The sequence below is a fragment of the Mustela putorius genome, unplaced genomic scaffold (genome assembly GCF_011764305.1).
Source record: "Mustela putorius furo isolate JIRA1106 unplaced genomic scaffold, ASM1176430v1.1 tig00000868_pilon_pilon_pilon, whole genome shotgun sequence".
NCBI lineage: Eukaryota > Metazoa > Chordata > Mammalia > Carnivora > Mustelidae > Mustela > Mustela putorius.
Window position 1 is genome coordinate 7,356,147 of NW_025421502.1, and position 14,068 is coordinate 7,370,214.

The 14,068-nt window shown below is 47.8% G+C and overlaps 1 protein-coding gene across 1 annotated transcript in view; it reads right to left on the reverse strand.

The window, feature by feature from the left end:
• HADH (hydroxyacyl-CoA dehydrogenase) overlaps window positions 1-14,068 on the reverse strand; it is a 47,362-nt gene that overhangs the window by 9,282 nt on the left and 24,012 nt on the right. The window contains exons 2-5 of the mRNA XM_004748108.3: window positions 12,998-13,126; window positions 9,658-9,815; window positions 5,766-5,892; window positions 2,229-2,318 (exon numbers count right to left, since the gene is read on the reverse strand). Of these exons, the coding sequence (XP_004748165.2) occupies window positions 2,229-2,318; window positions 5,766-5,892; window positions 9,658-9,815; window positions 12,998-13,126 (504 nt within the window). The remainder of the gene's footprint in view (window positions 1-2,228; window positions 2,319-5,765; window positions 5,893-9,657; window positions 9,816-12,997; window positions 13,127-14,068) is intronic.

The window sequence follows — 14,068 nt, forward strand, 5'->3', positions numbered from 1 at the left end:
AATTGTACCGTAAAGAGACACAGTCCCTTAATAAAGCAATTTAACTTTATGTAATCAGATGCATTATACTTTTATACTCATTTATTAAATATGCTATATTTACTTTACTATGTGCCAAGCACTGTTCTATGTACCTTATAAATATTAATCCATTTTCTCCTTATGATAAACCTGTGAGATAAGCACTATTATTACCTTTACCAGGGGGAAGAGGACACTGAGACCCAGAGAGGTTAAGTAACTTGCCCAAGATCATACAGCTAACAAGTGCCAGAGCCAGGATGTGATCCCAGTCATGCTGGCTCCAGAGTCCATGGTCTCGTGCTTTCCACACCACGTTCTCAAGAAGTCTCACTATGAAGAAACACACAGTCCGGGTGCATCAGCATCATCTGCTATGTTGTGTGTTGGTCTGCTGTGATCCTACAGGCCAAATCCAGCCCCCAGCCTGCCTCTGTACTGTTCCACCACCTTGACACAGCCATGGGCCCTGTGTGTACTGTCTAGGCTGCCCCCCCGCCGCTCCACCCACCCCCAACAACAGAGCCGAGTAGTTAGAGCAGAGACCACATACCGGAAAACACTATCTGGCCCCCTGCAGGGAAGTGTGCTGACCCTTGTTCTTCAGGGTTGCCTTACACTGTCTGGACACTTCAAGAGCCCGAGTAACTGACCCAAAAAGCTGGAAGGTATCACCCAGAAAGAGTTCTGAACATGATGTAACAAGGCAGTTTTATGAGATCAGGGAGTTCTGATTCCTGCATCTGCGGGGGCCACTCCAGTGGAAGAAGGGATCCTCACTCTCTGTCAATGAATGATTATGCTGCTAAGGACAATCACTGCCTGCCCCACATTTCCACTTTCTTATCTAGTTTTTCATTCACTACACACAGATGCTCTTTCTCACACCGTTACTACTTTCTGCCATGAACAAAGCATAACCCAGTGAGAGAGTGCAACTTCTGGCTATTTATTGGACTTAAAAAAAAAAAATCCAGTCAATGTAAAACCACTAAACAGGGGTACCTGGGTGGCTCAATCATTAAGCATCTGCCTTTGGCTCAGGTCATGATCCCAGGGTCCTAGGATCGAGCCCCACATCAGGCTCCCTGCTCAGCAGGAGCCTGCTTCCTCCTCTCCCACTCCCCCTGCTTGTGTTCCCTCTCTTGCTGTGTCTCTCTCTGCCAAATAAATAAAATCTTTAAAAAAACTTAAAAAAATTAAAAAAACTAAAAAGGAAAACCACTAAACAAATCAAAAGTGAGTGCTAAAAAATGAGACTCCCTAATAAGGCTACTCTCCTGGACGGGGGGACAGGCACGTAAGCCTGCTCTCTCAAGCCTATGGGTGGGGGCCATGCCGACGGAGGACTCATTCAGAGGATTCAGAAACAGACCTTTCCACAGAAAAGAAGTGACAGAAAAGAGTATGGTCAAAAAAAGAGATGCACACTTACAAGACTTTTTAACAGTATGGCACAAGTGCCCATTTAGAAAAGTATAAGTATAGCAGAAGTATAGTCCTGAGCCTTGGGAGGACTAAAGAGGAGCTAGAGGCAACGGAGACAGAAGGAGAATGACCGCAGGTGACAGCAGCTGGGGTCATTTCACTTACACCAACGGAGTGCTGGAGTGTGGCAAGAAGGGAAGAAAGGTGGGATGCATGCTTCCCACAGAGCCCTGCTTCTTAATGAAAAACAAGACACAAAACCATAATGCCACACTCCCTGAGAAACAGCTTCATTAATCCCACTTGGGGAAGTAGGCTCTTCCCCTCTCTCGTTATTTCCCTAGCAACCTGTTGCGCTCTTTCCCAAAGTGAGGCGCTGGTTTTCAGTTTGGGGACACACATGTCTACCACGTTGTCGCTGACACACAGGCTCCATGGCTCCCCCAGACCCAGCAGAAATTAAAGCCAATGGGACCACATAAACCATTTATGGAAACATAGCAGCCCATCCACAGACAAAAGCCAAGACCCACTCTCCTCAACTGAAGCCCTGGCTCTCCTCAGATCTCAAAGGATCTATCAGAGAGCCTCGGGCAAGGCTTTGGGTCCAGCTCCCCTGCCAGCAAACTAGAGAAGAGGCCCAGCTTGCTCTTCCCAGCCCCCAGACAGCCCTGTCATGGGAGTGTCCCCAGACCTCACATCCTTCTATAGATGAATTCTACCCCAAATGAGTCAGTTCTGAGGAAAATCACCCCTTTCCCAAAGTACCTATACACTACCTTGCAAGAAACAGGATGCTTTCCCAAGGCTTTGGTGAAGTCTATCAGAGATTCATAAGTCTTCTGGCTGGTCATTGGTGTTTTAATGACCTGGAAATGCAAAGCAGAGGATTATGACCAGGGAGTCAGCAAACAATTGCCACAGAACAATTCAAGAAAATATTGATGTAAAGTGTCGATACAGAAGGGGGTAAAAATAGTTTTAGTTCCATAATATAAGAATCTAAACCCAGAAACAAAGCGTTTACCAAAATGTCCACATTAAGACAGTGAAGAACTAGGGGTGCCTGGTGGCTCAGTCCATTGTCTGCCTTCGGTTCAGGTCATGATTTTAGGGTCTGGGAATTGAGCCCCACATCAGGCTCCCTGTTTAGCAGGGAATCTACTTCTCCCTCTATCCCCCCACTTCTTGTGTGCACTCTCTCAAATAAGTAAAATCTTTCAAAAAAGGATAATGAAGTACTACAAAATGTACAAAATCAAGGCTTAAAATATAAATGTGTATGTGTGTAGGAGAGTTTTATAGACTTTCTCCCTGAGACAGACCTGGGTTCAAATGTCCATCACACCACTTACTGGCTCTGTGACCCTGGGCACATTTCTTGAAATTGAGATGACACTAAGTTCACTCTCCCCACCTCAAGCAGCTGAGGTGAGGTGACAATGGTTTAGATCAGGAAGGGAAGCATTAAAGGTAGGAGGCAGAAAGTGCTCAGGAAATGCTGACTCTGATATTGTTTTACTCAGTACTGTTACTATACTTCAGGGAGGTAATGGAGGTCTATGGAGTATGACAAGTGCCCTTATAGCACTCTGCCTGGAGTGCCATCTTCTGGTCCAGATGGGGAGACTGTGCCCCCAGAAAACAGAGTGATTTACCCAAGTTACAGCTGTCTGGACACTGAGATGAGTATTCCACTGCCACACCCCAATACTCTGCCCCCAGTACTCCACTCTCTCTCGCACAGATGCCCCAAGAACAGGCTTATCCTAGAGGAAGGTTTCCACTTCCAGGACACAGTTACCCCAGGCTGGGCCTACCACCTGATGTGCACCTGGGGAAGGCTCCTGGCAGCCCGCTGGACCCCAGAGCTGCAAGCAAGCAAAGGCCCAGCTGCCCTGCTCACAGAGGCCGCTGCCACTCTGGGAGGTCTCACCAACTACCTCACCTGCAGCCAGCCCCAGGACACAGTTAGCACACCTGTCAGCAACTAGATTTTGGCAAATGGAAAGAGACCCAGGTGAATTAAAACTTAAAATTTAAAAAAAAATTATATATAATATATATATATATATATATATATACACACACACACACACACACATACATATATATATATGTATATATATATATATGATGTAAATGACAGTAAAGGAACTTCAATGGGAGTCAAAGCAAACAGGCTTGGCTTCTACTTTAGACCCTTTATATGAGGTGAGACAACTCAGTCAACCCCCGTGCTTCACCTCTCTACTATGAAACAGGGATAATGATATCTGCCACATCCTGCATCTTGCAAGAGGGCCGTGTGGCTTAATGAGCTAGTGTCTGTGCAGGATGAAAGGTGCCATATAAATGGAGAGAATTACCACCACCCGTCTTTTAATGTGATCCCAGTTTGGGGTGTGGCTGTATGTTATGACATTAAGTGAATGAGAAGCACAGACAAAAGCACCAGGACGATGGGGATGAGGAATGGGAGGAGATGGACCAGAAACTGCTCTGCAAACACCTTCAACCCAACAGCAATCCGAGAGTAATGCAAAAGGAGGTGTGAAAAGGTCTCCAGCAGAATCCTGCAGATTGAACTAAGACAAAGGCTGCTAATTATAGAGTTTCAAATGTAATTTACTGATTTAAAGGAGTCAATAGTAAAGATTTTTTAATAAGAGGAGGCATATTTATTCGCCCATTCAACAAGCAGTCATGTGCTACAGATATTCCGTTTATAGCTCCAATACAAAGTCTGGAAAAATACACCTACATACATACGTGTGAGTCCTGTCCCAAGCAGAGCAGAAAGGCTCAACTTAGGACATGATTCACTGTCATGCTCACCACCAGCGACACATATGTGAACACCCAAGAATAAAAACTGAATAAAGAGTACTTTTAGAAAACATTTTCTAGAAAATGGTAACATATGCTAAGCATTGGCCTTTAACAACCAACACCCTACCTTCCCAAAGACACAGGCCTACACTATTACATAACTGCAGAAGAAAACAGCATTAGAGTCTAAAGGAAATGTATACAATGTGTCTTTATCTCCAAACACACGTACCTGACACAGTAACTAGGAAAGTGATTAGTCCCTAAGCACCGAAAGGTTGAAAATTCCATCCCACTTCTTTGGTCTTCTCTGCTTCTTTTATTGCCCCCCACCCCCCAATTCTTCAACTTCTTCAAAAACTTCCTTCATACGGGAGAGTACTCGGGAAGCAGCTGAGGAGCAATGCTAGCAGAACAGATAAATTCCTACCACAGACAGCTCAGAGCTGTCTTTGAGAGAAAATTTAGGACATACAGTGGTCATTAAAAGTGAATTAGAATTAGAGGAGAATGCTTAGGCAGGGGATGCAGGGGTAAGGGCACGCGAGATGAAGGAGGGAAAGGGCTGGCAGGAGAAGGCACCAGGGGAGAAAGCAAACCCCAAGACTCTCCCAGGGAGCCCCGGCCCACGCCCGGAGGTCTGCCTGGCTTCACATCCCCCACACTTCGCACGGCAATAACTCTTCAACCCCAGAACAAATGCTACTTTAACAGCGGTTACTCCTCAGACCCTGTAATTAGCCCCCTGTAAAAGGCAAGTTGCCACATTTCAGGTGCAAATTGTCTATTGTGACTCGTCTCCCTGTACCCAAGTCTCCAAGCAAGCAAGCAAGCAAGAAAGCGGAAGTGATCCCAACAGGATCATCAGGGGCCCCACTCCCCTCCAAAGGTCTGTGCTCAGGAGGTTCAGGCTATGGAGAGCTGCTTGAACAGCTACGATCAAAACACTGGGAGATGGGCCTCATCTGGAGACAACAGTAAGGCCTGATTACCTGGGCCAGAATTCACCCCAGTGACAGTGGACTAGGGGGTGCAGTGGCTCCTGTGTTAAAACAGGCTGATAAAATTCCATTCACAGCCTGGAGCATACTGACCTCACTGAGACCATATGAACACGTGTGGCTCTGGCCTCTGTGGCCTCCAAGAGCCAGTGGTCTGCAGTGCTGTCTTCCCAGTCAGACGCCTCTTCCTGTACTGCCCAGCCCATATGGCACAAAAAAGTAAATGACATCCCAAGAGTTAGGATCCCTCCCGGACCTCACTGGTCAGACCACCGGGCTGCAGAGAAACAAAGCACAGAGGCCTCCCTACATATCAGGGGCTCTCTCTTCTTCTGGCTCCGTGCCCCAAGACACCTTCCACCCACCCAACAAAATCCACCTGGAGCCACCACCCCCCCAGATGGCAGAAGGGGCATAAGTCTGAGAGCAGGACTGGCGGAACTGGCGAGGCAAGCAGACGGACACAAGCACACGCCCACCAACCTCCACCAGCTTCATCATGGGCACCGGGTTGAAGAAGTGGAGCCCGGCGAATCGGTCCTGTCTCATGGTGGCGTTGGCTATGTTTGTGATCTGCAGAGAGGAGGTGTTGCTGACAAAGATCGTGTGTCTGCGGAGAGAGAGACAGTGGAGTGTCGGGATGAGTCCCGTCTTTTGCAACAAACAGGACTGCCCTCAGTACAATGCATAAGACCACTGCCCACTGCCCAGATCTGCTGTCCTGACCCCTGGAGGAAGTCGGGGAAGAGAGATCTTCACGCAAGAAGCTGAAATCAAGTGACCAGTTTCATTTCAAGGTTGAATCTTTAAATTAGGTAATTTAAACTTACCTGTTTCCGAGGTGTAATCTTTACCAATCTTCCATTTATTTTGGGGAGCAACATGTCTCTACTTGTGTTTGTTAATTTTTATGGTATGTGGGGGAAAATTGAGGTTAATTAAGTAGCAGCCTCGGTCACAAAATGAAACCCCAAGTGAGTACAGATTAATGACAGAAAGGATATGCCACATACCCTCAAAGTCAACAAAAAACTCGAAAAGAACTAAGATCTTTCCCCCTCAAGTGAAAAGCTTTCATGTTCCATTGAATGGGAATTAAAATGAAAACAGAAGAAAAACCAACATGGTCCAAAAATAGTTTTAAGGTTACACAGGTAGATCTGGAGAAGGAAGGATACACGTTCATCTACAAGAAATGTAGCTCAAGGTATTCTGCTTATAAAATCTCTGTAAAAAGTAGGGGTGCCTGGGTGGCTCAGCTAGTTGAGTGTCCAACTCTTGATTTCAGCTCAGGTCATGATCTCAGGGTTGTAAGACTGAGCCCCGCATGGGGGTTAAGATTCTCTCTCTTCCTCTCTCTCTTACCCCAGCCTCACTCACTCTCAAAGAAGGAAGGAAAGAGAGAAAGAAAGAAAAAGAAAGACATCTAAAAAAGCAGTACCATCTGTGTGTGTCTGCTAATATAAATTTCTAAAAATTCATATTGACTTAATCCAAATTCAATTTTTAAAGACCACCATAAAGTGGGGTGCCAAAGGCATTAGGGGCAAATCTTGAAAACAAAGACAAGCAAGACTTCTAGGCTTTCCTATAGCGCCACCTTGTGGGTACACAAACATAAAACACCTAATGCTAACGAGAACCAGACGGCCTGGTGCAGGCCAGCAGAGTGGCCCCTGACTGACCCGATTTGGGGGCTCTAGCTTACCCGAAAGGCAATACTACAATCTGCCTGCAATCAGGGGTGAGTCAGGGAGGAGCGGTCGGAGGGAAGAAACACAAGTGTGGCTGGCACAGGTACCATGAGGCTGCACACTGTGACCACAGCAGCAGGTCACGGCACCCCAAGGACAGCAGAAGGCTGTGGCACCCGAAGGCTGTACGGGCAGGGGCTGCTACACTCATACTGGGGTGCCGTCTTATAGAACAACGGAAGGCAACTTCCCTGCAGAGAGGAGAGATGGAAGCACACTGGACAGCCCGTTTCATTAAAGGGTGAAGTTACATCAGAGCCCAGTCCCCAGTGTCTCCAGTTCAAGGTGGTCTCAGTGAACCTTTTACCAGTAGGGGAAAGATGCCTCTTCCTCACAGACCTCTACCTCCCCCTCACCCAATCAGCTAGGCTGGCTCTGCTCCTAATAGCTCTCATACTGCCTTCTTTCCACACAAACACAATGTGCAGACACAGTCAATTTACAGGGGTGCCTTACCTTCCACAAAAAAGTACACCCTCACATTTTCCTTGGACACTGGACTCTTGGATGGTCTTTGGCTTTTCCCTTTCTGACACTCAGGGACCCAAAACACTACTTTCCTCCTTACACGTACCAACAGAAAATCGACAGCACAAACACGATGATCACTGGCAACACCCCAAGGCTTAGTGTAGAGAAGACAAGAGGGCGCAGTGGAGACTCTGGTGGAGCAGAGGAGGGAGGACAGGACAGCTGGGCTCTCTGTGGGCCACGGCCCCCCTCTTCATCTGCACTTCCGCAGCCAAGGAAGTCGTGCTCTTTCCTAGGGCGTGTCAGGGGTGCTACTGGGAACCTCACCACTAGAACATGTTCTCCTCTCCCATTACAGGAATCATTGCAGAAATCAACAGTCAAGGATATCTCAATCAAGCTACCTAAAAAGGCAACCACAAAACTGAGTAGGGGATTAATAAAGGGGATCTGAAAGGAAAACAAGAGGGCGCCCGGGTGGCTCAGTCAGTTAAGCGGCTCGCCTCAGCTCAGGTCATGATCCCAGGCTCCTGGGATCAAATCCCACATCAGGCTCTTCTCAGCGGGAACCCTGCTTCTCCCTCCCACTCTCCCTCTGCCTGCAGCTCTGCCCTGTGCTCTCTTGTCAAATAAGTAAATAAAACCTTGTTAAAAATAAAATAAATAAATGAAATGAAAACAAGAGTACAGAGATGGCCAGCTGACAGCCAGAAGCAAGGTCACATCTACAGTGTGCCTCCTCTGGAGTGCCCTTTCATAAGGCTCATCTGTGTGACAGGAACCTAAGCGGAAGAACCTAGCACAGTGCCTGACACACAGGAGGTGCTGGGGAAACTGAGCCAATTCGAATGAATACCCTAAAGAAGTCTGTGCAGCAGGACACTGCTACCCCTGTTGTGCAGATCACTAGGGAAATTCATCTTCAGAGAGTCAGAACGGGGAAGGTCTTAGAAAGGATTTACTCCTAACCCCTCAGTCAAATTACAGATGATAAACACTGATGGCCAGAAAGACTTCATGACTGTCCGAGGAAAGAGAGCAGAGGTGGGGACATGGCCCCAGGCCCCAGGCCCCCGGCCCCCTGACTTTCCCCAACAGTCCTTCCATTACTCACACAGGCACGAGAGGGCGGCCAGACCTGTCATTGTCACCACGGAATGACCAGTATTTCAATAAAGGCCAAACTGCCTGGGGCCAGTGGGGTTCGTGACTTATGAGGAGCATGAGCCTACTCCGCAGCACGGCGACCTACAGGTGACCAGCAGGGCTCTCCTCTGCGACAGGGCAGGGCTTCTCAGACACCAGGCTATACAGCTATGGGGGCTGCCGTTCCAGCAGGCGGGTATGCGAGCATCCCTCTCCAGCCACTGCTCACTGGCTGAGGGCTACTTCTGTCCTATAATCGTACTCTGACTTCAGCTCTATCCAGGAAGCTGGGATATACAAGCCCCAAGGAGAGCAGGAATAAGTCAGCCAGGTGCCACGACTGCCAAAAGCCAAAAGTCAAACACAAACAAAGGGTCCGGATTCTGAGAAAGAGAGCTGCACCACCGCTCCTGAGCCCCAGGCAAGAGAAGGGCAAGAGAAGTTCAGCACACCAGATACCTGACCTGCGTGGGGCTGACTCTCCTCTCCCACCCGGTGAGAACTCAGTGCTCCTATACTGCTCCCAAGTGTTGTGACTTAAGCCAGATAAAGCTCAAAACAGGAAAGCTCAGGGAACTTTGTGTAGACAGACAGGCACTGCCCTCAACTGCACCACTCTGTATGTTCCACTCAAAAAAGGGGGACACACAAACGACCCTGAGGTTCCTCGGCAGACCTCTGAGGACGTGCCCAAGCCTCTTCATCCTCTGGCCCGGGCCATGGCCCCAGACACTGCAAGAGACAGAGAACTGTCCCTGAAAGGATGCCCCACTTTACTGTGGGGAACCCCACCCCTGTTGGGGGACAAGGATCTGATGAAGGCAGCCCAAGCCTGGGGAAGCCGACTGGGGGTGGGAGGATGGAGGACAAGAGAAAGAGCGTCAGGTCTTCTGGAAACAGCTTGGAGAACTGGGCTTGGTGTCAAAAGACTCCCTCCTGGGAGAAGAGCCCAAGCCCAGGGGGGGAGCCCCTAGACCCAACGAGAATGCCCACAGGTCACGTACTCAGAGGCAAACTTGTCCAGCCTCTTGAAGAGCTCGTTCTTCACCTTCAGATTCTCCACGATGGCCTCCACCACCAGGTCCGTGCTGTGGACTACGGATGCGGGGTCTGTGCTGGTTGATATGCTGCTCAGGGTCTTCTCCACAAATTCGTCACCGGCCTGACAGGGGGAGGAAGGAGAAGAGAGAGTTCACTGGACCCACTGGAAAACGCTATGTGCGATCTGCGGGTGAGGACAGGCGAACTTGCAACCTGAATACACCCAGGGATTCTAAGCAATAAAACTCCCTACACGTCTGCTCAGGGATGGTGGCATCTCAGGTACTTGCAGACGCTGGGGCAAGGATCAGCCTGGGAACCTGCCAGCTGCTGGTCGAGATGGCTGTGGTGCACAGGCCGTAGCCCTCACGCTGTTCGTCGGCTCTGCCCAGTCACCACACAGCCCTCTCGCAGCACCCGTCCGGGCTGGCTTTCTCTCTGTGCCCACTGTGAACAGATTGCCACGTGCTGTTGCAGGAAACAGGTGCTGAAATATGACCTTCCGGAGAAGAGGACAAGCTTAGCTTAGCACCCTTCATTAGTCTGAGACGTGGTACTGACTGTTCATCACTAACAGGGGCAGAGAAGAGCTGAGTAAGGGCAAGAGAAGTTCAGCACGCCAGACTCAGCGGTCACTCTGCAAGCAATCAGTGCCCAGCACAGGAGCTACTGGGGTCACAACAACGCGCCAGTCACAGCCTCTGCTCACGAAGAGATCGCAGTCCCACCGTGGTCTTATCTGTGACTCCACGTTTCCACAAACAGACCTTAGTGTGGGCCAAAGGCGGCACCTCTATCAACTGCCATTTTATCTAAAGATGGACTCTGTTCCTGGGGCATCAAAATGGGCACCACCAGCAAAGGCATCCAAAACCATCACGCAACAAAACAACTCTCACAGCCGGTCCACAGAAATACACCACCGTGAGAGGGCAGGTGATTTTCAGTTTTCTACTGGCTGCATTATAAAGAGGAAACAGGTAAAGTTAACACTATTTAACCCAATCCATTTAAGGTACTACCATCTCAACATGTAATCAATATAAAAAGCACTGAGATGTTTTAGACTCTTTTCTCTTATTAAGTCTTGAATTCTGGGCTCTGTCTCACACACACAATGCGCCCCACATCGCACGCTCCCGGCCCCTTGTGGCTGCTGTGCGGGTTGGTGCAGGCCAGGCGCGGCGGGGTGGTCAGCAGACAAGGCGAAGGGCTGCGCCCCTCCTCCATGCACATGCTGGCTGGAGATGAGAAAGGCCAACAGACGAGGCTCCCAAGGACTCACTCTTCCGAAGCTGTGCATCTTGAGTACAAGCACCTTGTTTTTGTTTTTTTAACTCTCTGAGTGGGGCCAAGCAGCAGAAGTTTGCAGAGTAAACACATGAAAAATGCAGATTACCTGGGTTCAGACTCACTCTGTCCTTGACTCCAACCTCTAGCCCAGGGCTCTTAAAATCTCACTTGCCTGGACCCTCACACATGACCAACTCAGGTCCCCTAGTCATGGAGAATATAGGGGACAGGTGACAGAGATGTTAATCTGCCTGTGGTATTTAGTGTTTGGATTTCTTCAGGGGGAGGGTAAAAATTAACTCCACTCCCACCCCTCTGGTTTCTGAAAGGTGACTACATATTAAGAAAATGCATGGCGAGATACCACTTCACACCTCCTATGATGGCTGTGATGAAAAAATGGAAGACTAAAAGTGCTGGCGAGGATGTGGAGAAACTGGAACCTTCAAATACTGCTTGCAGTAATGAAAGATGGTTCACCCACTATGGAAAATAGTCTGGTGGTGCCTCAAAAAGCCAAACACAGGACTGTCTTATGACCCAGCAATTCTACATCCAGTACAAATGTGAAAGAACTGAAGAAGGACCTGGACAGACGTTCACTGCAGCATTATTCACACTGACCAAAAGGTGAGAACAATGCAAGTGTCACTGACAGATGAATGGCTAAACAAAATGTGGTCTACACACACAGGAATACTATTCAGTCAGGAAAAAGAATGAAGTTCTGACACACACTGCAACCTGTGTGAACCTTGAAGATAGTATACCACACAAAATTAATCCGTCGTAAAAGGGCAAAAATCTGGATTCCAGTTACATGAGGTCCCTAGGAGAGGCAAACTCAGAGAGACAGAAAGCAGATTCAAGGTTACCAGGGGGTGGGAGGAGGAGGGAATGAGGACTTACTGCTTAACGGGTATAGAGTTTCTCTTGGGAAAGGTGAAAAAGTTTTGTAAGGAGTGGTGATACTTGCACTATAGCGTAAATATAATTAAAGTCACCCAACTGTACCCTTAAAAAGTTAAAATAGCAAATTTTGTTACATATTATTTTACAACACAAAATTTCAAAAGGGAATTGCCTGTGATATCCTGTGATATCTGAGGTGACAAACACAACAAAAGCCCCCCTTGCCCTCTTCTCTGCACATAAATGAAGTGAAATTCCATCCAAGCCCCAGGAGAGCAATCTCAAGCAACATTAAGAAGGTAGCAAAGGTAAGGAAAAATTCACTTGGGTGGGCGCCTGGGTGGCTCAGTGGATTACGCCTCTGCCTTCAGCTCAGGTCATGATCCCAGGGTCCTGGGATTGAGCCCCGCATTGGAAATCTCTGCTCAGCAGGGAGCCTGCTTCTCCCTCTTTCTGCCTGCTGCTCTGCCTACTTGTGATCTCTCTTTCTATCAAATAAGTAAATAAAACATTTTTTTTTTAATTTCACTTGGGTGATTTCTGCAGTACTTCCAACTAAACGTAAGGTCCAATGAGAAAGGGTCAGTAAACCAGAGTTCCCCACCTTCTGAGTTCAAGCTCTCGTACCCCCTCTGCTGCTGGGAAGTGGGAACAACACTCTTTTTATTTCCCTCTCCAGTAACTACATTATAAATGTGTGGAAGACATCACCCCAGCAGTCCAGATTTTCTATCTAAATGCAATGTTTATTATATCATTCTCTTTTTAACTTGAAAGTACCAAAATTCTCTTCCTGTTTTGCTCTCTTCCATCCATATGACAAAAAACAGGTGTTCTTCCATCCCAAATTCCCAGTAGAAAGAATGAGTTCACTACCTGCAGAAATCTTCTCCCTTACCTCCAAACCTCCCCAGCAATACAGTTGTTTACTTCTGTTTTGTAGTCAGTCCTCACAGAATGTTCAGTGATCATATGTCACTTATATTGGTCTAAAGTTATGGAAAAATGAGCTTTACTTGACAAATTGAAAAAGCAAGCAAAGGCCACCAAACATGTTATGTTCAGGAAACAGGTCTTGAAGTCACATAAACAAATTACCTTGGGGTTTTCTGCAAACTTCTTCTTGGCCACTTTTCTAAGGCTTTCCTCGATCCCCTTCTTAGATTTCGCCAGTATGTCTTCTGTCTGGTCCACCAACACTACTGTGTGGCCAGTTGCTGCAGCAACCTAGGGCAAAAAGGAAAGAAAGGAAACACAAAAGTTAGAAAAAACAGTAGCGTTTCACATTCCAGATGAACTCTGCCACCATTCTCTTCCAAATACTGAGGAAACATCATAAGGCAACCTCAACTAAACACACACTTCTCACCAGGCACCGCTCTGAAGGCTTTAAACGGTCAATGAATTCTCAGAAACACCTCATAAGGTTACTAAAGACAGGCAGGCAGCGGAGCTGGGATGTGACTCAAGGCTCTGAAGGCCACACCAGAACTATTTTCCAGCTGTTCCACAAGGGAGCCACTAAAATGCGGCTATTGAAATAAACAGAAATTGAATAAAATGAAAAATTCAGTTCCTCAGTTACACTAGCCATATTCCAAGTGCTCAACAGCCCATTCACAGAGCACTTAATTCCCCACCCATCATCTTTTTTCCTTAAAACTAGAGCATTCTATGCAGCTTGACTGTTAGCCCATCTCTCCTGTAGTCCTTAAATCAGCAATAGGCCAGACTTCTATAATGGTGGCAAAAAGATTCCAAGGGCTAGGATGCCTGGGGGGTTCAGTCGGTTAGGTGTCAGACTCTTGGTTTGGGGTCAGGTCATGATCTCAGGGTCGTGAGATAGAGCCCCGTGTAGGCTTCACATGGAGTCTGCCTGGGAGTCTCTCTCTCTCCCTCCTCCTTTCCCCTCCCCCATTCACACACATGCTCACTCTCGCTCACTTGATTAAATAAATTAAAAAAAAAAAAAGACTCCAAGGGCTATTTAGTGACATGGCTCCCATGAAAGTAGGTCTCTGGTGACCAGCCAATTTAGGAGGGCAACTCCCCATCCCACCTTTGCTGAATGTCAGAGGGTACACTTAGCGCAGCCCCGAAGTTCTCCTGGAGCCAGCTTAGTTCAGCCACATTCAGTGAATTCAGTGACAGGTCAATCCCTTTTTCATC